The 23904-nt window shown below is 46.9% G+C and overlaps 3 protein-coding genes across 7 annotated transcripts in view; 2 read left to right on the forward strand and 1 right to left on the reverse strand.

Moving 5' to 3' along the window:
* PMM2 (phosphomannomutase 2) overlaps positions 1-7995 on the reverse strand; it is a 32453-nt gene extending 24458 nt beyond the window's left edge. For both annotated transcript variants that reach the window (XM_086691327.1, XM_086691329.1), the window contains exon 1: positions 7838-7995. In XM_086691327.1, coding sequence (XP_086547453.1) covers positions 7838-7903 — 66 coding nt within the window. In that variant the 5' untranslated portion in view covers positions 7904-7995. The remainder of the gene's footprint in view (positions 1-7837) is intronic.
* Positions 7996-8070: 75 nt separating this feature from the next.
* TMEM186 (transmembrane protein 186) lies at positions 8071-14095 on the forward strand. Its single transcript, XM_086691326.1, is given in 3 exon segments — positions 8071-8131; positions 8134-8171; positions 11694-14095. Coding segments are annotated over 3 exon segments (741 nt in total). The 3' UTR covers positions 12336-14095.
* LOC147573145 (uncharacterized) lies at positions 8178-23062 on the forward strand. 4 transcript variants are annotated; one of them, XM_086691323.1, is made up of 3 exons: positions 8178-10730; positions 21337-21402; positions 21761-23062. In XM_086691323.1, the coding sequence occupies exon 1, from the start codon at positions 9557-9559 to the stop codon at positions 10544-10546; it is 990 nt and encodes a 329-aa protein (XP_086547449.1). In that variant the 5' UTR covers positions 8178-9556; the 3' UTR covers positions 10547-10730; positions 21337-21402; positions 21761-23062. The 4 variants fall into 4 exon arrangements, with proteins under 4 accessions (XP_086547449.1, XP_086547450.1, XP_086547451.1 ...); XM_086691324.1 differs by having other exon boundaries at positions 21810-23062; XM_086691325.1 differs by having other exon boundaries at positions 21839-23062.
* Positions 23063-23904: the final 842 nt, after the last annotated feature.

Consider the following 23904-nt stretch of genomic DNA (forward strand, 5'->3'; position numbering starts at 1 on the left):
AGAAAGGCAAACTGATCTAAAACTACATGCATTTAACGTGGAAATGTGGAGCACACCACTGCCACCACTCAGCCCAAATCAAGAAGGTAGGGATACAATGTGAAGATAGTGAGGTCACTTCAGTGACCAGTCTGTGCAAGGAGGAGGTCAGAGTGAGCTTCATCACAAACGTAGACCTTAACTGAAACCTATCCATGCCTGTAGCAGCAAAATCAGGAAGTGGGAAGCAAGCTTCCAGGAGTCCAAGGAGGCTCTCAGGAGGCAGTCTGCAAAAATCTGGGCCTCCTTGATCACTTCTACTGGAGAAGGGGGTGGAGAGGGGAGGGGTGCTAGCGGCTACTATTTATTATTACTGAACCCAGCCTATCGTAGCCAAGATACTTTAGTGAATGTGTTCGATTTCATTCGAGCCTCGCCAACACCATATAGAACTGGGAATGCCCCCATTTGAAACCACTCAGGGGAGGGTTATGGGAGGAGCCAAGATGGCGGAACAGCATGTAAGTTTTTTTGTGTCTTGCATCCATGAAACACAGCCAGATCAACACTAAACTATCCTGCACAACTCGAAAACCGATTTGAGGATTAATACAACACCCTGCACAACCTGAACCACAGAACTCAGCAGAGAGAAACTTCATTTTCAATTTTTATTAAAAATATTTTTCGTTAATTTTTTCTACTGTATTTTTTACTTCTGTGTAAATTTTTTTCAAATTCTATTTTACTTTCATCATTTCATTTTATTCCATTTCGGTGTATTCATTTTTTTCAAATTTTCAAACGATTTCCTTTTTTTCCTTTCCCCTTTTTCTTCTAATCTATCAAGTACAATTGAACACCCAGACCAAAACACACCTAGGATCTAGCATCATTTATTTGATTTTTGTGTGTGTTGTTTTTAATTTTTTAACTTTCATTTTTTTAATTTAGTTTTTTTAACCTCATTAATTCCCTTTCTCCCTTCAAAATGATGAAACAATGGAATTCACCCCAGAAGAAAGAGCAGGAAGAAACGACAGCCAGGAATTAACCAACACAGATACAAGCAAGATGTCTGAACCAGAATTTAAAATCACGATAATAAGAATACTACCTGGAGTCGAAAATAGTTTAGAATCACTTTCTGTGGAGATAAAAGAAGTAAAAGCTAGTCAGGATGAAATAAAAAATGTTGTAACTGAGGTAGCTGCAATCTCGAACGGATCCCAGGGCGGCAAGGATGCATGAGGCAGAAAAGCGACAGACTAAGGCAAAAGAGCACGATTCAAGGATTAGAGAAATCAGTGACTCATTTAAAAGGGACAACATCAAAATCATAGGGGCCCCAGAAGATGAAGAGAGAGAAAAAGGGGTAGAAGGGTTATGTGAGCAAATCGTAGCAGAAAAGTTTCCTAACCCGGGGAAAGACACAGACATCAAAATCCGGGAAGCACAGAGAACCCCCATTAGTTTCAATAAAAACCAACCATCAACAAGGCATATCATAGTCAAATTCGCAAAATACTCAGGCAAGGAGAGAATCACGAAAGCAGCAAGGGAAAAAAAAAAGTCCCTCATCTACAAGGGAAGACAGATCAGGTTTGCAGCAGACCTATGCACAGAAACTTGGCAGGCCAGATAGGAGTGGCAGGATATATTCAATGTACTGAATCAGAAAAATATGCAGCCAAGAATTCTTTATGCAGCAAAGTTGTCATTCAAAATATAAAGAGAGATAAACAGTTTCCCAGACAAACAAAAATTAAAGGAGTTTGTGACTACTAAACGAGCCCTCCAAGAAATTTTAAGGGCGACTCTCTGAGGGGAGAAAAGACAAACAAAACAAAACAAACCCTAAAAAAATACATAAAGACCAAAAGCAACAAAGACTAGAAAAGACCAGAGAACACCACCAGAAACTGCAACTCTACAGGCAACATAACAGCAATCAATTCATATCTTTCAGTACTGACTCTAAATGTCAATGGACTCAATGCTACAATCAAAAGACATAGGGCATGGCACAAAAACAGACACATAGACCAATGGAATAGAATAGAAACCCCAGAACTAGACCCACAAACGTATGGCCAACTCATCTTTGACAAAGCAGGAAAGAACATCCAATGGAAAAAAGACAGTCTCTTTAACAAATGGTGCTGGGAGAACTGGACAGCAACATGCAGAAGGTTGAAACTAGACCACTTTCTCACACCATTCACAAAAATAAACTCAAAATGGATAAAGGACCTGAATGTGAGACAGGAAACCATCAAAACCTTAGAGGAGAAAGCAGGAAAAGACCTCTCTGACCTCAGCCGTAGCAATCTCTTACTCGACACATCCCCAAAGGCAAGGGAATTAAAAGCAAAAGTGAATTACTGGGACCTTATGAAGATAAAAAGCTTCTGCACAGCAAAGGAAACAACCAACAAAACTAAAAGGCAACCAACGGAATGGGAAAAGATATTTGCAAATGACATATCGGACAAAGGGCTAGTATCCAAAATCTATAAAGAGCTCACCAAACTCCACACCCGAAAAGCAAATAACCCAGTGAAGAAATGGGCAGAAAACAAGAATAGACACTTCTCTAAAGAAGACATCCGGATGGCCAACAGGCACATGAAAAGATGTTCAGCGTCGCTCCTTATCAGGGAAATACAAATCAAAACCACACTCAGATATCACCTCACGCCAGTCAGAGTGGCCAAAATGAACAAATCAGGAGACTATAGATGCTGGAGAGGATGTGGAGAAACGGGAACCCTCTTGCACTGTTGGTGGGAATGCAAATTGGTGCAGCCGCTCTGGAAAGCAGAGTGGAGGTTCCTCAGAAAATTAAAAATAGACCTACCCTATGACCCAGCAATAGCACTGCTAGGAATTTATCCAAGGGACACAGGAGTACTGATGCATAGGGGCACTTGTACCCCAATGTTCATAGCAGCACTCTCAACAATAGCCAAATTATGGAAAGAGCCTAAATGTCCATCAACTGATGAATGGATAAAGAAATTGTGGTTTATATACACAATGGAGTACTACGTGGCAATGAGAAAAAATGAAATATGGCCTTTTGTAGCAACGTGGATGGAACTGGAGAGTGTGATGCTAAGTGAAATAAGCCATACAGAGAAAGACAGATACCATATGGTTTCACTCCTATGTGGATCCTGAGAAACTTAAGAGAAACCCATGGGGGAGGGGAACAAAAAAAAAAAAAAAAAAAAAAAAAAGAGGTTAGAGTGGGAGAGAGCCAAAGCATAAGAGACTGTTGAGAACTGAGAACAAACTAAGGGTTGATGGGGGGTGGGAGGGAGGAGAGGGTGGGTGATGGGTACTGAGGAGGGCACCTTTTGGGATGAGCACTAGGTGTTGTATGGAAACCAATTTGACAATAAATTTCATAAAAAAAAAAAAAAAAAAAAGACATAGGGCAACAGAATGGATAAGAAAACAAGATCCACCTATATGCTGTTTACAAGAGACGCACTTCAGACCTAAAGACACCTTCAGATTCAAAGTAAGGGGATGGAGATCCATCTATCATGCTATTGGTTGACAAAAGAAAGCCAGAGTAGCCATACTTAAATCAAACAATCTAGACTTTAAAATAAAGACTGTAACAAGAGATGAAGAAAGGCATGATATCATAATTTAAGGGGTCTACCCACCAAGAAGACCTAACAATTGTAAACACTTATGCTCCAAATGTGAGAGCACCCAAATACATAAATCAATTAGTCACAAATGTAAAGAAATTCATAGATAATAATACCATAATAGTAGGGGACTTCAACACCTCACTTACAACAATGGAAAGATCATCTAATCAGAAAATCAACAAGGAAACAATGGCTTTGAAGGACACAATGAACCAGATGGACTTAACAGATATATTCAGAACAGCAGCAGAATATACACTCTTCTTCAGTGCACATGGAATGTTCTCCAGTATAGATCACATACTGGGACACAAATCAGCCCTCAACAATTACAAAAAGATCGAGATCATACTGTGCATATTTTCAGACCACAATGCTATGAAACTCGAAATCAACCACAAGAAAAAATTTGGAAAGGTAACAAACACTTGGAGACTGAAGAACATCCTATTAAAGAATGAATGGGCTAACCAGGAAGTCAAAGAGGAAATTAAAAAGTACATGGAAGCCAATGAAACTGATAACACCAGACCCCAAAACCTCTGGGACACAGCAAAGGTGGTCATAAGAAGAAAGTATATAGCAATCCAGGCCTCCCTAAAGAAGGAAGAAAGGTCTCAGAGAGACAACCTAACCTTACACCTTAAAGAGCTGGAAATAGAACAGCAAAGAAAACCCAAAACCAGCAGAAGACAGAAAATAATAAAGATTAGAGCAGAAATTAATGCTACTGAAACAAACAAAAAAAAAAACAAAAACAAAAACAAAACAAAAAAAACCCCCCAAAAAACAAACAAAAAAACCCAAAACAGATCAATGAAATCAGAAGCTGGTTCTTTGAAAGAATTAACAAAATTGATAAAACACTAGCCAATTTGATCAAAAAGAAAAAGGACACAAATAAAATCAAGAATGAAAGAGGAGAGATCACAACCAACACAGCAGAAATAAATAAGAAAATATTATGAGCAATTATACACCAATAAAATGGGCAATCTGGAAGAAATGGACAAATTCCTAGAAACATATAAACTACCAAAGTTGAAACAGGAAGAAACAGAAAATTTGAACAGACCCATAATCAGTAAAGAAATCGAATTAGTAATCAAAAATCTCCCCAAAAACAAGAGTCCAGGGCCAGACAGCTTTCCAGGGGACTTCTACCAAACATTTAAGGAAGAGTTAACACCTATTCTCTTGAAGCTGTTCCGAAAAATAGGAATGGAAGGAAAACTTCCAAACTCTTTCTATGAAGCCAGCATTACCTTGATTCCAAAACCAATTCCAACAATACATTAAAAAAAGTATCCATCACGATCAAGTAGGATTTATACCTGGAATGCAGGGCTGGTTCCATATCTGTAAAACAATCAATGTGATTCATCACATCAGTAAAACAAAGGGTAAGAATCACATGATCCTCTCAACAGATGCAGAGAAAGCATTTGAAAAAATACAGCATTCTTTCTTGATAAAAACCCTCAAGAAAGCAGGGATAGAAGGATCATACCTCGAGATCATAAAAGCCATATATGGAAGACCCAATGCTAATATCATCCTCAATGGGGAAAAAGTGAGAGCTTTCCCCCTAAGGTCAGGAACAAGACAGGGATGTCCATTCTCGCCACTGTTATTCAACACAGTATTGGAAGTCTTCGCCTCAGCAATCACACAACACAAAGACATAAAAGGGATCCAAATCAGCCAAACTTTCACTCTTCGCAGATGACGTGATACTCTATATGGAAAATCCAAAAGATTCCACCAAAAAACTGCTAGAACTGATTCATGAATTCAGCAAAGTGGCAGGATAGAAAATCAATGCACAGAAATCGGATGCATTCCTATACACCAACAATGAAGCAACAGAAAGAGAAATCAAGGAATTGATCTCATTTATAACTGCCACCCAAAACCATAAAATACCTAGGAATAAATCTAACCAAAGAGGTGAAAAATCTATACACTGAAAACTACAGAAAGCTTATGAAAGAAATTGAAAAAGACACACAAACAAAAGGAAAAACATTCCATGCTCCTGGAGAGGAAAAATAAATATTGTTGAAATGTCAATACTACCCAAAGCAATCTACAGATTCAATGCAATCCCTATCAAAATAACACCAGTATTCTTCACAGAGCTAGAACAAATAATCCTAAAATTTGTATGGAACCAGAAAAGACCCCGAATAGCCAAAGCAATCTTGAAAAAGAAAACCAAACCAGGAGGCATCACAATCCTGGACTTCAGGCTGTATTACAAAGCTGTCATCATCAAGACAGTATGGTACTGGCACAAGAACAAACACTCAGATCAATGGAACAGAATAGAGAACCCAGAAATGGACCCAAAAACGTATGGCCAACTAATCTTTGACAAAGCAGGAAAGGATATCCAATGGAATAAAGACAGTCTCTTCAGCAAATGATGCTGGGAAAACCGGACAGCGACATGCAGAAGAATGAACCTGGACCACTTTCTTATACCAGACACAAAAATAAACTCAAACTGGATGAAAGACCTAAATGTAAGACAGGAAGCCATCAAACTCCTCGAGGAGAAAGCAGGCAAAAACCTCTTTGACCTTGGCCGCAGCAACTTCTTACTCAACACGTCTCCGGAGGCAAGGGAAACAAAAGCAAAAATGAACTACTGGGACCTCATCAAAATAAAAAGCTTCTGCACAGCAAAGGAAACAATCCGCAAAACTAAAAGGCAACCGACCGAATGGGAGAAGATATTTGCAAATGACAAATCAGATAAAGGGTTAGTATCCAAAATCTATAAAGAAGTTATCAAGGTCAACACCCAAAAAACAAAGAATCCAGTGAAGAAATGGGCAAAAGACATGAATAGACACTTCTCCAAAGAAGACAGCTAGATGGCCAACCAACACATGAAAAAATGCTGAACGTCACTCATCATCCGGGAAATGCAAATCAAAACCACAATGAGATACCATCCTACACCTGTCAGAATGGCTCACATTAACAACTCAGGCAACAACAGATGTTGGCGAGGATGCGGAGAAAGAGGATCTCTTTTTCATTGCTGGTGGGAATGCAAGCTGTTGCCGCCACAAACAGTATGGATGCTCTTCAAAAAATTAAAAATAGAATTATCTTAGGACCAAGCCATTGCACTACTAAGTATTTATCCAAGAAATAAAGGGATGCTGTTTCGAAGGGGCACATGCACCCCAATGTTTACAGCAGCACTATCAACAATAGCCAAAGTATGGAAAGAGCCCAAATGTCCATCGATGGATGAATGGAGAAAGAAGATGTGGTATATATATACAATGGAGTATATTACTCGTCAATCAAAAAGAATGAAATCTTGTCATTTGCCACTACGTGGATGGAACTTGAGGGTATTATGCTAAGCGGAAAAGCGAAATTAAACAGTCAGATAAAGACAAATATCATATGACTTCATTCATATGAGGACTTAAGACACAGAAGGGATAAACACAAGGGAAGGGCAGGGAAGCAGGGAGGGATGTGGGATTTCGGGAACATGGAGGGGGACAAAACATAAAAGACTCTTCAATATGGAGAACAAACAGAGGGTTACTGGAGGGGTTGTGGCAGGGGGATGGGCTAAATAGGTAAGGGCATTAAGGAATCTACTCCTGAAATCATTGTTGCACTATATGCTAACTTGGATGTAAATTAAAAATTAACAAATAAAAAACAAAAACAAACAAACAAACAAAACCACTCAGGGGTTCAGTGATTTGCTCTAAGTCAGACAGCTGTCAACAGAGTGAAGTTGAGACTCTATTAGGTCTGTTTGACCTGGAAACCTATGTTTTTCCTATTAGGTTGCAAGATGCAGCTCATAGGTGACAGGACTGAGGAGGGAACATAGCTGGTAAGAGGGCTGAGCTGGGGTTCAAATTCAGGGCATGCGGTGAGAGTCCAAAACTGCGTTTTCCAACCCCATACACGTTGTTTCCTTTCAAGGGTTTTCAGCCCGTCTCATCTCTCCGAGCACCCTGAGGTCTTGGGGATGTGTTTCGAGTTTCCGTTTCACCCCTGGAAGGCACCCAGAACGGAGTTCAGCCTTGCCGAGGAGGTAGGCTGGCCGCCCCTCGACCCCCACCCTGGGCGGCCGTCGGCCCCAAATGTGAACAGCAGGCGGCTCTGCACCCGCTGCCGCCAGCCGGCCGGGTGCCGCCTACCTGTCGCGGGGCGGTCAGGGTCCCGTCCACGTCGAAAAGGCATAGCGCTGGGCCAGACGCCGCCATGTCCCCCGTTTCCAGCCGCACTTGATGAGACTCGTTGGCAACCAGGAACTCGGCCCGGAACTTCCGGGCTCGGCCCCCGTGCCACAGGGCACGCTGGGAGAAGGAGGATCCATTCCCACGTGTCTGGGACTAGAGTCAGTTGGTCTTTAGGAACCACAAATCCCAGAATGCAATGCGTCGACACGCCGACCTCCTACGGCCGAGCAGGCCCTCTTAGAGGTTCCGGGGGCGGGGGGAATCACTTCCGGCGGCAGGTATCCGCGCGATGGTAAGAAGGCGGGTGAGGGGAAGTACGGGGGGTGAAGCGCCTTGGGGGTCGTGGTCAAGGTTAGGCAGGCAGGCGGATTTCTGGGGTTCTGATTTGGAGGATCCGCGGGAGGGAGCTCCGGCGTGGGTTAAGGCTTGCTGTGCCGCGCCTTTCTACGCCCGGGCCACGTGGGCCGACAGGGCACTCTCCGATCATCACAAACCTGGGGTCCATTGAATGTATTTCAGAGCTTTGAAACCATGATCTCATGTGGTATGTTGTGAACCCCCATTGTGAAAGGGGAAGAAGCCGAGGCCCAGAGAAGTGAAGTAACTTACACAAGGAGCTACAGCTAGTGACTGGCCCCCAAGTCCAAAGCATCTGTCGCTGCCCTACTCAGGGTGTAGAACGGTGCACCTAATAAAAACCTTGTGCTGTGGGTTGGCGCCTCCCATCCCCGCCTGCTTTGGTCTTCCCCCTCCCCCAAACAGGGCTAAGAAATCAGCGGTTCCCTTCAGCACCGAAGATGGTGCTTTAACCTGACAGAATGGGGAAATTATTATGGTAAGTATCGCAGAGATTTGTTACCCATTTGGACATTTGTTGTTTGGCTTCCTGCTGGGGAAAACGTTCATATAGCCTTACGTCTTCAGTGCCCAGCCCAGAGCTGGTCGTCCCTAGATACGTGTTGAATGAATGAAGGCTGTGTCGCCTTTCTTGTACCTCTTTGAACTCCCTGAAGGATATAGGACCAGTTTGGGGGTCAGACTCTGCCACACTCACTGGGTGTGCGTCTTTGGGTATGTTTCTAGCCTTCTCTGGGTTTAGTTTTCTCCGTGGTAAAGTACAGTTGACCCTTGAACAATGCGGGTTTGAACTGTGTGGGCCCACTTCTTCGCAGATTTAAAAAAATACATATGTTGTGAAGTTTTTTTTGGAGATTTGCTCCAATTTGAGAAAACCAGCAGATGAACTGCATAGCCTAGGAATACTGGAAAAAAAAAAAAAGATGTATCATGAATGCATAAAATATATGTAGATGCTAGTTTATCATTTACTTCCATGAAGTATACACAAGTTTGTTACAAAAAGGTTTATCAAAATGTACAGACTGTACATGGCATCATTCATAGTTGAGAGAAATGGAAACAAAGATGCAGTGTTAAATAACTGCATAAAATTAACTGCAGTACATACTCTACGACTGTAAGAATATCATAGTCACCTCCTCTTGCTGTGGTGATCTCAAGTGTTGTGATTTCCAGGCTTAAAACCGTGTGTTGCTAATCCTCTCCGCAAGATCAGTTCGTCACTCGTAAATTTCAAATGGCTGTAAAAAGTGATCCCGTGGTTCTTGCATATTTTTCATCATGTTTAGCATAATACTGTAAACCTTGAATAACACCATGGGACCCATACGAAACGCCACTGGTGATTCTGGAAGTGCTCCCAAGAGGCAGAGAAAGGTCATGACATTACAAGAAAAAGTCGAATTGCTTGACATGTACCGTAGATTAAGGTCTGCGGCTGCAGTGGCCCGTCATTTCAAGATGAATGAATCCAGCGTAAGGACCATTGTAAAAAAGGAAAAGGAAATCCGTGAGGCTGTGGCGGCAGCTACGCCAGCAGGCGCGAGAACGTTGCACTTTCTGCGAGACAGCTTTTTATCTCGTATTGAAAATGCAGCTTTTACGTGGGTGCAGGATTGCTATAAGAAAGGCATACCTATAGACTCTAACACGATTCGAGAAAAAGCAAAGTCATTGTATGACCACTTACAGCAAAAGGAAGGTGAAGGATCCAAGGCTGGAGAATTTAGTGCCAGCAAAGGATGGTTTGATAATTTCAGAAAGCGGTTTGGCTTAAAAAATGTCAAGATAGCAGGGGAAGCAGCTTCCCCCGCCCAAGAGGCAATAGATGAGTTGCCACCTCAGGCGCCCAGAGTCACCACACCAGAGGAGTTAACAGAGGGTGAGTCGGTGGAGGCGAGAGCTTCCGGACCGGTGCCGGATGAAGATGCGCGAGAAGCGGCTCCAGAAAACAAGTTGACGTTAGACAACCTGGCAGAAGGGTTTCGATTATTCAAGACGGCTTTTGACTTCTTTCACAACATGGACCCTTCTGTGATACGGGCACTGAGACTAAAGCAAGTGGTGGAAGAAGGGCTGGTACCATATAGAAACATTTTTAGAGAGATGAAAAGGCAGAGAAGTCAAACGGAAATTACAAGGTGTGTCCGTGAAGTTACACCGGGTGTGCCTGCCCCTCTTGCCTCCTCTTCCACCTCCTCTAGCTCTGCCTCCGCCTCCCCTGAGACGGCCAGACCAGTCTGTCCTCTGCCTCGCCCGCAGCCTGCTCAGCGTAAAGATGACGAGGACGAAGACCATACTAAATAGTCGTCATGCCGTACGGTTAAACTGACCTGTTGTGTGTGTGTGTGCGCGAGTGTCTCCGTGTGAAAATCTGGTAACTGTACGGCAGGAACTGTGTAGGACTGCATCATCGCCTGGATATTCATTGGGCAGGACGTCATATGCAAGATTCGCCTGCAAGCGGATGGCCTGTCCTTAGAGGCATAAGGTGGGTGATAATTTAATATAAAATTAATGATGTGTCTTATTGTTTTGTCACGTTGCTCTCAAAGAGTTACGTTGGGGTCCAGTATGCCCCCCTCTCCTATCTGGAGAGACGGCATATCAGCCCATCGTCACAGCTAAGTGGTTTTTTAAAAAACAGTGTTTCCAGTAGTGTGTATTATGAATCCAACTGGAACACGGTAGGCCACGAAAATTTTCTAACCATTCATTCCTTAGTGTATAGGCGAGGCCCCTGTGAAACAGCCGTATGGTTACACAGGGTTACACTAGGCTACCATCAAAGGATCCTACTAGTGCGTCTTTGTTATCAATCCTTTAATCATCCTACTTATAAATAAATAGGCATCCCCCTTATTATCTATTTTTGTGTCTAGTGTTGGCAGGTAACAAAACACCTGTTGATGTTTCGTATCCTGTAAGGCAGTATTGATTTATGTACTGACAGACGATTCATCTTGTGAACAACGTAAACTGAATGGTCTGGATGATACAGTACAGCTCCGTAAATGTGTTTTCTCTTACGGTTTTCATAATCTCGTTCTTTTTTCTAGCTGACTTTGCTGTAAGGATACAGTGTATGATACATGTAATACACAAAATATGTGATAATCGACTTACCGGTTTAGGTCCTGGTCAGCCGTAGGCTATTAGTAGTTAGGTTTTTGAGGAGTCAAAAGCTACATGTGGATTTTTGACTGCATGGGGGTGGCCGTCCCTCACGCCTCCGTTGTTCAAGGGTCAACCGCAGGGGGCGCCTGTCTTGCACCGCTTGTATGAAGATCACGTGAGTTAAAGCATCTGGCTTTCTCTGTCCCTCCGTCTCTGGCAGTAACGGCAGCCTCGCAGGGTTGGCGGGAGCTTGTAGGTGAGATGCTCCGCAAACGTTCGTCGCGTGATCAGCATGGCTGAGTTCCCTGAGAGCAGTGGTCTCCTTTCTCCCTTCCAGGCTGCCCTCCTCCGCGCTGTGCTTCGGCGGCCCGGCCCGGCCCTGTGGAGAAGGCCTGTCTGCGGGCTGTGGTGCCGCACAGCCACCGGCCGGGATCCGGGGAGGTGGGTGGGGAGCGGGTGCCCCGCCCCGAAGGAGAAAGCGGCAGGTGCGGAGACAGAGAACTTCCAGATGGTCTACCGGTTTGACGCCATCAGAGCCTTCGGGTACTTGTCTCGGCTGAAGGTGGCACAGACGGCCCTCACGGTGCTGGCCCTCCCGCCTGGCTGCTACTGGTACTTGCAGGGCTTCGTGACGCTCGGCTCCCTGTGTGTCGCGGGCGGGGTGGCTGGCTTTGCCCTGGCCATGCTCTGCTGGATGAGCTATTTCTTCCGGAGGCTGGTGGGCATCCTGTATGTGAACGAGGCGGGCACTGTGCTGCGGGTGGCGCACCTGACCTTCTGGGGCCAGCGGCAGGACACAGACTGCCCCGTGGCCGACGTGATCCCCATGACGGAAACCAAGGACCGGGCCCAGGAGCTGTTTGTGCGTATCCAGCAGTACAGTGGGAAGCAGACCTTCTACCTCACCCTTCGCTACGGACGCATCGTGGACAGAGAGCGTTTTGCGCAGGTGTTTGGGACGCTGGACTCCCTCAAGTGAATTGGGAGCTGGGTCTCCAGCAGGAAGGCCGAGGATGAAATGGGATCGGGCACCTGAAGGCTTCGGCAGGGCGTCTGGGCACCCGTCTTTTGGGATGCACAGAGTCCTAAGACAGAAGCTAGTGATCGCGTTTCGGAAAGAGGCCGTTAGTACCAATTCATACTGCATTTGTGTGACATTTAGTCAGATAACGGCCAGAAGTTCACAGCTGGTTCTCGGAGGAAGCTGTGTCCGGTTCACTCAGGCAGGGCAGTGCTGCGAAATCGGAAGTCAGGGAGGTGAGGCAGAGCAAGCTCAGGACGTGGCTTGAGCAGACACGGGTGCTGTCAGTTCTCGACTGCCTGTCCTGGAGTCCCCGTATCTCTCAACCCTGGTTTTCCCATCTGAGAAAGGGAAAAATCCTGTCTCCTGGCATGGGTGTGAAAATAAACGGTAAATGTCAAGGTCAGTACAAAGGTGACTTGTGCTGAAAAGCTTCCAGGCAGTCACTAGGGCTTACCCGAGGCCTGTGCCACCCCCATCGGGCCTCAGCAGCAGGAAAGGACGGGAAGAAGCCCAGGTAGAGTTGGGTCGTGTGACCGCGGCGGAGGGTGCTGGCCAGGCGAGCGCCGCATCCCTTTGCCAAGGTTGTGGCCTGGGGCCCTCCTGTCTGAAGGCTCTGGTGGATAAAACCAGGCGAGCTGTGTTCTGGTGCGTTCTTTTATAAGCTAAAGCTAGTTGTGTGCACGATTAGTGGTTAGTAAAAGATGTTTGTTTCACAGTCTGTAGCAAAATAAAGAGGAAGGAAGAGGTGATCGTCAACAGTTCCACCACTCAGAAGTCAGTGACTAGATGCTTTATTGTGGGGACTTCCAGTCTTTTATTGTGTTAAAACACACATCATGTAAATGTATTCCTTCAGCCATTTTTGAATGTACACTTCAGTGGTATTAAGGACGCCTACAACGTGGTGCAGCCATCACATCTGCTCGTTTCCAGAACGTTTTCATCATCCCAAGGAGAAACTCTGTACCCATTAAACGGTCACTCCCCATCTCCCCCTCCCTCCGGCCTCGTAACCACTCATCTGCTTTCTGTTTCCGTGGATTTGCTTTTCCTGGACATTCCACGTAAACGGAATCGCCCACTGTGGTTTTGTGTCTGGCTTCTTTCACCTGGCGTGATGGTTCAACGTGCATCCATGCTGTAGCCTGTGTGAGAGCCTCATTGCTTTTTGTGGCTGGATAACCACAGTGTAGACCACAGTTTGCTTATCTGTCTGTCGATGGACATTTTGATAGTTTTCCACCTTTTGGCTGTTGGGAACAGTGCTGCTGTCAGAGTTGGCGCACGAGTCCCTGCTGTCGCTTCTTTTGGGGCTCCTGGATGCCGACAGGCAGACAGGCGGAAATATTGGATCTTACGGTGACTGTGCAAGTTTTTGAGGAACCGCTGAACTTTCCCACAGCCGCCATGTCCTTTTTTACCCGTCTCAGCCGTCCACGAGGGTTCTGGCTCCTCCACATCCTCCTGATGGGCAGGAGGTGGTATCTTACCGTGCTTTCAGGCTTTTTAAAAACATGGATGTTATCCTGTACCTGGAATTGTTTTTTTGCTTCATGTAACATAGCTATCTTACTTGTAAACACATTAAAAATATTCTGTCACAAGAAAAAAAGATACCTCATTACTATGTGAGATGCCTGATGTTAACTGACCTTGTCATAATCGTTTTGCGATATATACGTGCATAAATCATTACGTTGTACACACTAAGCTGATACGATGTTATATGTCAATTCTATCTCAGTAAAACTGGGGAAAGTTAATTATTTTTGAAGGAGAGAGAGACCGAGTGTGAGTGGCTAACGGGAGAGAGAGCGGGAGACACAGAATCCGAAGCAGGCTATGGGCTCTGAGCTGTCAGCACAGAGCCTGACACGGGGCTCAAACTCACAGACCGCGAGATCATGACCTGAGCCAAAGTCAGGTGCTTAACTGACTGAGCCACCCAGGAGCCCCAAATCCTCCTTAAAAAAATTTTTTTTTTGTCTATTTATTTTTTAAAATATTTTTAAATCTCTGAGAGAGAGAGAGAACAAGAGCGAGAGAGTGCACAAGCGACCAGGGGAAGGGCAGAAAGAGGTGGACAGAGGATCTGAAGTGAGCTCCGTGCCTACAGCAGAGAGCCGGATGTGGGGCTTGAACTCACAAGCTATGAGATCATGACCTGAGCTGACGTCAGATGCTTAACCGGTTGAACCACCTAGGTGTCCTTTATTTTTTTGAAGTCGACCCCACACCCATTGTGGGGCTCGAACTCCCCAAGATCAAGAGTCGCACGCTCTACTGACTGAGCCAGCCAGGCGCCCCTCATTCGAATCATACTCTTTATGCAAAAACAAATTCAGTGGATGTGGTTGGTCCTTCACTTTTTATTTTCTTTTTAAAATTTATTTACTTAGTGTGAGCAAGGGAGGAGCAGAGAGAGGGGGAAAGAGAGAATCCCAAGCAGGCTCTGCACTGTCACTGCAGAGCCCATCGTGGGGCTCGATTTCATGAACCATGAGATCATGACCTGGAGCCAAAATCAAAAGCCTGATGCTCAACCAGCTGAGCCACCCAGGTGCCCTGAAAACAGCACTGTTTAATTTGTGTTCAGTTTTAGTTAAAGATGCAAATGAAAGGTGGTAGGATCATGGATTTGAATTCTTTATTAAATTCCAGCTGGTGTGAATTCATTCCTGTGGTTGGAGACCAAAGTCTGGGGAGTGTGTGGTTGTGTCCCTCAGATGTTTGGGGACACTGGGCACCCACTGCCTGGGCATATCTGTGGTTTTCCCAGACACAACGGCTCTGCACACAGGAGAACCCCCACTGAGCAGGGACCCAGAGCCTGGGTGTGGGCCTGGGCGTCCCCGGGGCCTCTTTCTTCAAGGTAAATGGCATGTGGTTCCATTGACTTGTTTTATGCGACTTTATTTAAACAACTTTTTTTTAATGTTTACTTATTTTTGACAGAGAGAGACAGAGCATGAGCGGGGGAGGGGCAGAGAGGGAGACACAAAATCCGAAGCAGGCTCCAGGCTCTGAGCTGGCATTACAGAGCCCGATGCGGGGCTCGAACTCACAGACTGTGAGATCATGACCTGAGGCGAAGTCGGATGTTTAACCGACTGAGCCACCCAGACGCCCCAATGCTGATTCTATTTTAAAACTATGACCAGAAGCTGACCACCTCTCACCCTGTCCACCTCCTGCCATTCTGATCCACACTGCCCTCGTATGTTCTCTGGGTTGTTGCAGCCTGCTGCTTCTATTATCCTTACCCATCTGGAGCCTGTTCTCACAGCAGCCAGTGATACTAAATAAATAAATAAACAAACAAACAAACAAAGCACGGCATTGCGGTAAAAACTAAAGTGCTCACCGTGGCCTACAAGGTCTAACGTGGTCTGGGTCCACCCCTATCCCCAGCTGTGTCTTATCCACAGCTCTGTCTTCAACCACTGCCAGTCATATCCAGTTTTCTGTTCCTTCAGTAATCAAGGATGCTCCAGCCTCAGGGTCTTTGCATTGGCAGTTCCCTCTGTCTGGACACCTTTCTCCCCAATGTCTGTATAGAGCACTCTCGCGCATGTGTGCTCTCCCCCCTCTCTCCCTCCCCTCCCCTCCCCTCCCTTCCCCTCTTTCTCTGTATAACAGGTGTTCTTTATGCTCAAGAAGTTGTTAGTGAAGATTCACTTGTATAGAGAAGAGTCAGTTACATAGCAATTACATGTAGCTCTTGGTTTCCTTCCATACTGTTCCCTCACCCGCTTACCAGCTCCTTCAAAGACTGTGAACCCCTTTCCCCAAAGACAGTCTTTGCCTATGAAATGTCTCAGGCGGTATTAACGATTTGACTTTGACCTCATTAAAGATAAGAATTAACTCAAATAGCCCCTGGTGTTGGTCTAGTTCTAAGCTATTAACCTGAGTGAACTCACCCCTGGAGATTTTAGTTATGTCAGGGGTGGGTCCCCAGAATCTGTATTTTGACAGAAAATTCTGACAGCCAATTCTGAAATGCAGCCAGGCTGGAATTTTAGTCTATTTCAGTCTATTTCTGAAATAGACTCTAGTAGACAGAAAACACCAGAGTAACTCATGCCTCTGTGGACTCTGTGTTCCCTGGCCAATTTTTTCCCCCCTTAAAGAATACGCTGTCAGCTCTGGTTCTGTGTGCAGAATCACCTGGGGGAGCTTTTTAAAAATATTGCTGCCCAGGCCCACGACCAGCCGTTGCCATGGTCAGGGCGATTCTTACCTGTAGCCTGGGTTGCCAGTCACTGCTCTGTAGTATCACCACCCTGGGAGGTGAAAACCCCGTCCTCACCAGCCCACCAGCCGTGGCATGAGAGAGCCTCCGTTTCGATGTGTGTCTGCTCACACAGTACCAGCAGAGGGCACACACAGCAAAGGCATCATGCATGCGTTCATTTCCGAGCCGGAATCGCGATCTCCACCTGACCGCGGCGGGACTTCAGCAGCACCATGAGGGCGGTCCCTGGGAGCCACCCAGGCTCTCTGGATCGACACCAGCAAAACTAGCAAAACCTGTGCTGAGTCCCTAAGGACGGATTCCGGTAGATGCTGGGGGGTTTGAATCTTTATGCTTCCCAGGTAACTCCAAGGCACCCTGACTTTTGAGAATGCCTGCGTGGGATTTACCCTTCCCAAAAGCCGTGCAGCAGATGAGAAAGCAGTGTCTCGGAAAATGCAAGTGGTCTTTAGGTTCAGGTGATGGATATGTGGGTGATTCCCCCACTTTGACAACAAATCCAAAATAATAATCTAATAGAAATACCCAAGGAGACCTACGAAGATGTTCACTGAGTGTTCCTAATAGCAAAACAAACAGCAATGACAAAACTGGAAATAAACGTTTTTAAAAGAAATTTTTAAGGTTTATTTGTTTTTGAGAGAGAGACAGAATGTGAGCGGGGGAGGAGCAGAGAGAGAGGGAGACACAGAATCCAAAGCAGGCTCGAGGCTCTGAGCTGTCAGCACAGAGCCTGATGTGGGGCTCATACCTATGAACCGTGAGATCATGACCTGAGCCAAAGTCGGAAGCTTAACTGACTGAGCCACCCAGGTGCCCCTAAACAGTTTTCATTAGTAGGCGACACGGTTAAATAAATGTCGGTAGAGCCTTACTATGGAATATTGCATGGCCCTTAAAAAGAATGAGCTTGAACAGTATCTGCTGATGTGGAAAGGTAACCATGGCAACTGCGATCGGTAGAAAAAGCAAGTCACAGAACCAATAGAGTTTTGTGTGGTCTTGTGTTTGTAAAAACCCCCATACACTGCAAGTTCACAGTGGTTACTCTGGGGAGAGGGTGAAGGGTGGGGGGGGGGTGGGTGGAATGGAGGGAAGACACCCATCTTCAACGTTATAACCTTCCAATACTGTTTTTAAGTATCCATGATGAACATCTTGTCTGTCTTAACAAGTGAAAAATGCTGTAAAAAGCTCGAGATCTCTCAAGTCAGCTTTTTAGGTGAAGCCACCATGAATTCCCATGCTGGCCTTGGAAGCTGGGCTGACATTAGGAATCATTCCGTTGTGGAGAGCATCGGTGACATGGCTATGCCTGTCCCTTCTAGAGTGGTTTTCCTGCCTGTCCGCTGAGACCCGCCTGCATGCCCTGGGCTGTGTAGAATTTAACTGCAGGGAATGGTGTGGTCTGTGCTATGTCCATTTTCGTACAGTACTTGCTGTGGACTGAACATGTGTATCCACCCCCACCCCTGAAAACTCCTGTGTTGAAACTGTAACCCCCAATGTGATGGTGTTTGGGGTGGAGCCTTTGGGAGGTGATTAGGGTCCCCTTCGTGTGATCAGGGCCTGTACGAATAAAGAGGCTGTGTGTGTGTGTGTGTGTGTGTGTGTGTACGCGTGTGCCCCAAGGAAGGCCATATGAGGACATAACAAGGGGCCTCACCAACCAATCATGGCCTTGCAGCCTCCAGAACTGTGAGAAATCTGTGTTTAATGTTTAAGCTGCCCAGTCTATGGTTGTTGGGGAGGTCATCAAGAAGGCATGACTGCCAGTTGACCCTCAGGCTGGCCCTGGGCAATCGGAGGCTCCCCACCCCCTCCCCTGTCCTTGGAATGTAGGTTCTACTTGGCTTCTCTGTTTCCGGAAGCTGTCCAAGGACACAGCCTTGAAACAGTGATGTGGGGTTGAGGCCATCTGCACGGTAGACATGCCTGAACCCAGTTAAGGCCTCCACATAAACTCAGATTCCGGCAGGTGGGTGTGGAGGCCTTATCTTGCAGCCGCCCAAGACAAGCCTTGTAAGTTAAGTCCCCTCGTGAGTTAAGTCCTCTTGCAGGTATTAGTGAGTCCTGCCACCTGCCCACTGGAGCGGCCTCCTCTCTCTCCAGCCTCTCTCTGCCTTCCGTGTATGGGAGCCAGTCTCAGTTTGCACCCAGGGAGCTCGCGAGTGGGTTGTAGGCCAGCAGTGGTATTCGTATTCTGTCATAGCCCCCTGGGCAGACTGAGACATGGTCCCCCGGACCGCGGGGAGGTCAGCTCTAGCTGGGGACGTCTGTGGTCTGCACCGCTGGGAGCTGGTGTCCTACCTGCACTGGTGATCAAAGATGAGACTTCCGTGTTACAGGGCCGGGTATCTAGCATTCAGCGACCATGTTGAATGCACTCCCCAGAGCCGATGTGGGGAACTTAGCCGCTTGTGGGGGTGGGGGCAGCCGGGGGAAAATTGCCCAGATGGCCAGGGCTGGGGGCTTTCATTTCACTGCTGCTCTGTGCCCTCAGGACTTGTGAGTCCCCAAATGGAAAGTACCAGGGTCCCTTTGAGCCCCAGGCAGAGTCCAACTTTTATGGCTTTGTTTTGCTCCTGTGGCATTCAACTATAAAATCCTGTCCGATTAATCAGGCAGGGCCATGTTTTACCAACTCTGGAGACAAAACATCCATTTTACTGATTAACAGCTGAGATACACTCCGAGACCCCGAGACTCCGTGGGGCTTGTATCTGCATTGGGAAGTAGGTTTACTGCTGTGAGCAGGAACTGTAAGGTTGACAGAAATGTATCATTGCGTGGAATCATGGGAGGCACTATGCCCTGCCACGTTGTACCTGTGGCCAGAGAAGTTCTCCGTGTGCCTTGGGTTCTTCATCTGGGAAGCAGTGGCAATAAAAGTACCCACCTAAGGGGGTTGGGACGATGGACTTAGTACCTGGAATCCACCTAAAATAGCGCTTGGTCCAGGGAAGCATTTGACACGTGCTAGGCTAGCAGGCTAGCATTACAGAGGAGGCTCAGGGGTGATGGGCCACCCAGCTAGAAAGTAGCAGAGTCGGGTTATTCCACTGCCGTATCCTGCCTCCCCAGCATGGAAGGAGAACAGAAAATAGGAAACAGTGCCTGGTTTTATTTATTTTTAGTTTTGAGAGAGAGAGCGAGCAGGGGAGAGGGGCAGAGAGAGAGGGAGAGAGAGGAAGAGTCTCAAGCAGGTTCCATGCCCAGTGCAGAGCCTGACACAGAGCTCCGTCCCACGACCCTGGGATCATGACCTGAGCCAAAATCAAGAGTCGGACACTCAACCAGCTGAACCACCCAGCTGCCCCACAGTGACCATTTGTAACGAGGAGTATTTGAGGTTTTGGTGCCTTCCAATCACCCACCGGCTCTAAGAAGGTATGCTAAGAGCTCACACTGATGTTGACCAGTTCAGATGGACCTTCCAAGTCTGGCGGCCAGGCTGGCTGTGAGAAAGGTCCTGGGGTGGAGGACAGCCCCTGCCCTCACCCGATCCCAAGCTGGCTGTGTGCACATACACACGCATCTGTTGATACGCTAGTATGCCATCTTTCCTACGTCTGCGTTTCAAATCCTAGCTCCTGAGCTGAATGGTTGGGCAGGTTCCCCCAACCTCTCTGAGCTTGTTTCCTCATCTTACAAGTAAGCACACAATGGGCTCCTGGGTGGCTCAGTTAGACGTCCGACTTCAGCTCAGGTCATGATCTCATGATTCATGGGTTTGAGCCCCGCGTCAGGCTCTGTGCTGACAGCTCAGAGCCTGGAGCCCGCTTCGGATTCTGTGGCTCCCTCTCTCTCTGCCCCTGCCCCACTCACACTCTCAAAAATAAACATTAAAAAAAAAAGTAGGCACAGCTCATAGGTTTGTCATGAAAATTATAAAGCACCTGCAGCCTATGCTTGCACATAGGAGATGGTCAACAAACGATAATTGTTACTGTATGTGATTATTTAAAATTTTTCTTTAATGTTTATTTTTGAGAGACAGACATGAAGCACGAGCGGGGGAGGGGGAGGGGCAGAGAAACAGGGAGACACGGAATCCGAAGCAGGCCCCAGGGTCTGAGCTGTCAGCACAGAGCCCGACGCGGGGCTCGAACCCACGAACCACAAGATCATGACCTGAGCCGAAGTCGGACGCTCAACCGACTGAGTCGCCCAGGCGCCTCGTTTATATGTGACTATTATTTTTTTTTTAATTTTTTTTTTCAACGTTTATTTATTTTTGGGACAGAGAGAGACAGAGCATGAACGGGGGAGGGGCAGAGAGAGAGGGAGACACAGAATCGGAAACAGGCTCCAGGCTCTGAGCCATCAGCCCAGAGCCTGACGCGGGGCTCGAACTCCCGGACCGCGAGATCGTGACCTGGCTGAAGTCGGACGCTTAACCGACTGCGCCACCCAGGCGCCCCATATATGTGATTATTTTTAAAACACGTTTTGTTTTGTTTAAAAAAAATTTTTTTTAAGTTTATTTATTTGAGAGCAAGCGAGCAGGGGAAGGGCAGAGAGAGGGAGAGAGAATCCCAGGGTCAGCACAGAGCCCAACGTAGGGCTCAAACTCACAAACTGTGAGATCATGACCTGAGCCGAAACCAAGAGTCGGACACCAAACTGACTGAGCCACCACCAGCCCCTAAACAATACATGTAATAGTAAACCTTGCCTTTGACGATAATCTTATAGACGCGTTGAGTGTCCACGGTGGAAGGAACCTGGGAAACCATGCAATCCAAACCATGCAATTTGCAGGTGAGAAAAGTCAGAGCCACACGGGGGTCACTGACAGCTGGGAGCAGGAGCCCATGGTCCCCGTCCAGGTTGGGTCCTAGACACTCCTGACTGGTGTGTCAGTCTCTCCGTCCCTCATGTCCTCGGCATGTTGGATTTCCCCCCTGCTCCGAACCTGCACCTCCTGCACCCCTGCGTGGAAATCCCCTGCCTCGCAGTGTGGCCCCAAAGGCCCTCTGGGGCCCAGTCCTGCCTGTTTCTTTGGTCTCTGACTCTTGTGGTCTTTCTCTGATCCACACCCTGGGATGCCTGCCCTCACCGTGCCTTTGTGTCCGGGGTCTGGAATGCCCTTCATCCTGCCTCCGAGTCACTGGTGCAGTTCCTGCTTGACCTTGAAGATGAAACTCAGGGACCAACTTCCACCCCAGCTCGGGGCCCGCCCTTTGTTAATGTGCAGCGTGCAGGGTCTGCCCGTGTCGCTGTGACCTCTGCCCCACCAAAGATGAGCTAAGCGTAAGGACCACGCCTTGTCCATCCCTGTGCCCCCGTCACATGGTAAGTCCTTGATGAAGCCTGGTGAAAATAATGGCCTCACAGTATGTCCTGAGTCCAGGCAGACTTGGGCAGGTAGAGTATAACCCCCCAAGACCTCCCTAAGAGGTACAGAGTAGGTGCTTAATGTGTGCTTGTCAGACAGTTATTTAACAAAACTGTTTCCAAACCCAAAAAGGACACATTCACTCTGTTTCCATTATAAATTTTTTTTTTTAAATTTAAGAATACTGATTAACACAGGAAACATTTAATTTCACGGAATTGTGCGTATGGTCATCAGTTACATTGTGACACGTTAACTTCTTTATCATTTATTCGCACTGTCAACAGAATACCGTAAACAAGATTTGAATGCATTAGTGGGCGGTGCTCCCTAGCTATGCTTCTCTACCATGAGCTGATATATGTATACATTTATATATATATGTATAGAGATAGGTATAGATACATAGATGTTTTAATGTGCACAATTTTGCATGGTTACTGTCAGTAAAAATTATAAAAAAAACATTTACAATAAAAGTGAGGATGTGCTAAGACTTGCTATTACAGGACCTTGCTTTCTGTAAAAGACTTGCTGGAGAGAGTTACTAAAGTCTACAGCACTGATGGGAGATGGGTTCGTTCCCAGACCGTCGGCCACAGAAGCACTCCGCGGGCCCAGCCCTGGACAGCAACCTGTCGGCCGGGCTCCCCGTTGTTACCCACCTCTCCATAGTTTCTACCTTGAGCCCTGCCGAGAGTCCTCTGCTTTGAAACCCTTCCAGCTATACCCCCACCCTGAAAAGAAGATGCCTCAGGAACTCCGAATATGACCTGAGCCAACAAGAACGTGTTGATAAATGGCTTAAAAAGTTTCACGAGAAGTAACTTCCCTTGGTACGGAGTGAGTAAGTCTGGACATGACTTCCCAGATAAAACGGTTTCATTCCTCGATGACTGCCCCGTGGGAGAGAACAAAATGTCTATGGCCACTCTCTCCACCAAAGAGAGCCCAGTTTCTGGTCGTGCCCTGGCTCGGAAACCTTTGGGACCCCAGGAACCTTACTGGATGTTTGTACCCGACGTTAAAGTTCTCCAGAGAAAGCGTCCTTATGCCAATAAATGAATTATGGTTTGGTTTGCATCTGGCTTGTTAAATAAGGCCTTGAATCTTGGGATATTGCCTTGGGATATTGAGAATCTGGATCCCCAGTGAAAGGTGCGAGACTGTGGGCTGAGGTGCCTTTGAAAGTGTGTTCCCTTTCCTGTGACACTCTTCCTTGCCTTGTCTGCTTGGAGAACTCTTGCTTGTTCTGCAAAACCCTGCTCAAAGGTCACTTTCCCCCTGAAAAGCCCCGCCCCCGGCGGACACTCCCTCTGATTTCCTGACGTCCCGTACATTCCTCTCGGCACAGCACTTGCCCCTCTGCTTTGACTACTGACTTAAGAGTCTGTTGTTCCCGATGACATGTGAGTCCCTCGAGAGGAGGGACCATGTTGTATTTCCCCTCTGTATTCCTAGGGCTTTGCACTGGGCCAGGGGCAGAGCAGGTACATAAGGACAGTCCCATGAAGGAGTGACCGGTTAAAGGGACGAGTGAACAGACGAGTGGCATCCCGCAGAGAGAGGGGCGGACACCTCCATTTTGCTGGCAGAGCAGATAGCCTGACACACGACAGAAAACCAAAAAAACAACCGGTTTGAGGTCTTTGGATGATTAGTTATTGAAAGAACAAAGTGCCGAGCCAGGAACCTTGATATGCCCCTGTCCCAAGCCAGCCGGCCAGGCAGCAGGGGGTGGGCCGGGAGGACAGCCAGGCTTCCCGAGTCTGCACGGCTGCAGGACAGCCAGATGCTCTTTTTAGGGGCATCTGAAGTCCAACGAGTCCCAAGAATGCCTGGCCTCCAGCAGAGGCCCCTGAGCCTCAGCCACAGGCCAACTAAGCATTCCAGTATCCTCCGCCTGGAAATCTACACGCTCTTTC

Source organism: Puma concolor, chromosome E3 (assembly GCF_028749965.1).
Source record: "Puma concolor isolate L17-30 chromosome E3, mPumCon1.1.hap2, whole genome shotgun sequence".
In the NCBI taxonomy this organism is placed as follows: Eukaryota; Metazoa; Chordata; class Mammalia; order Carnivora; family Felidae; genus Puma; species Puma concolor.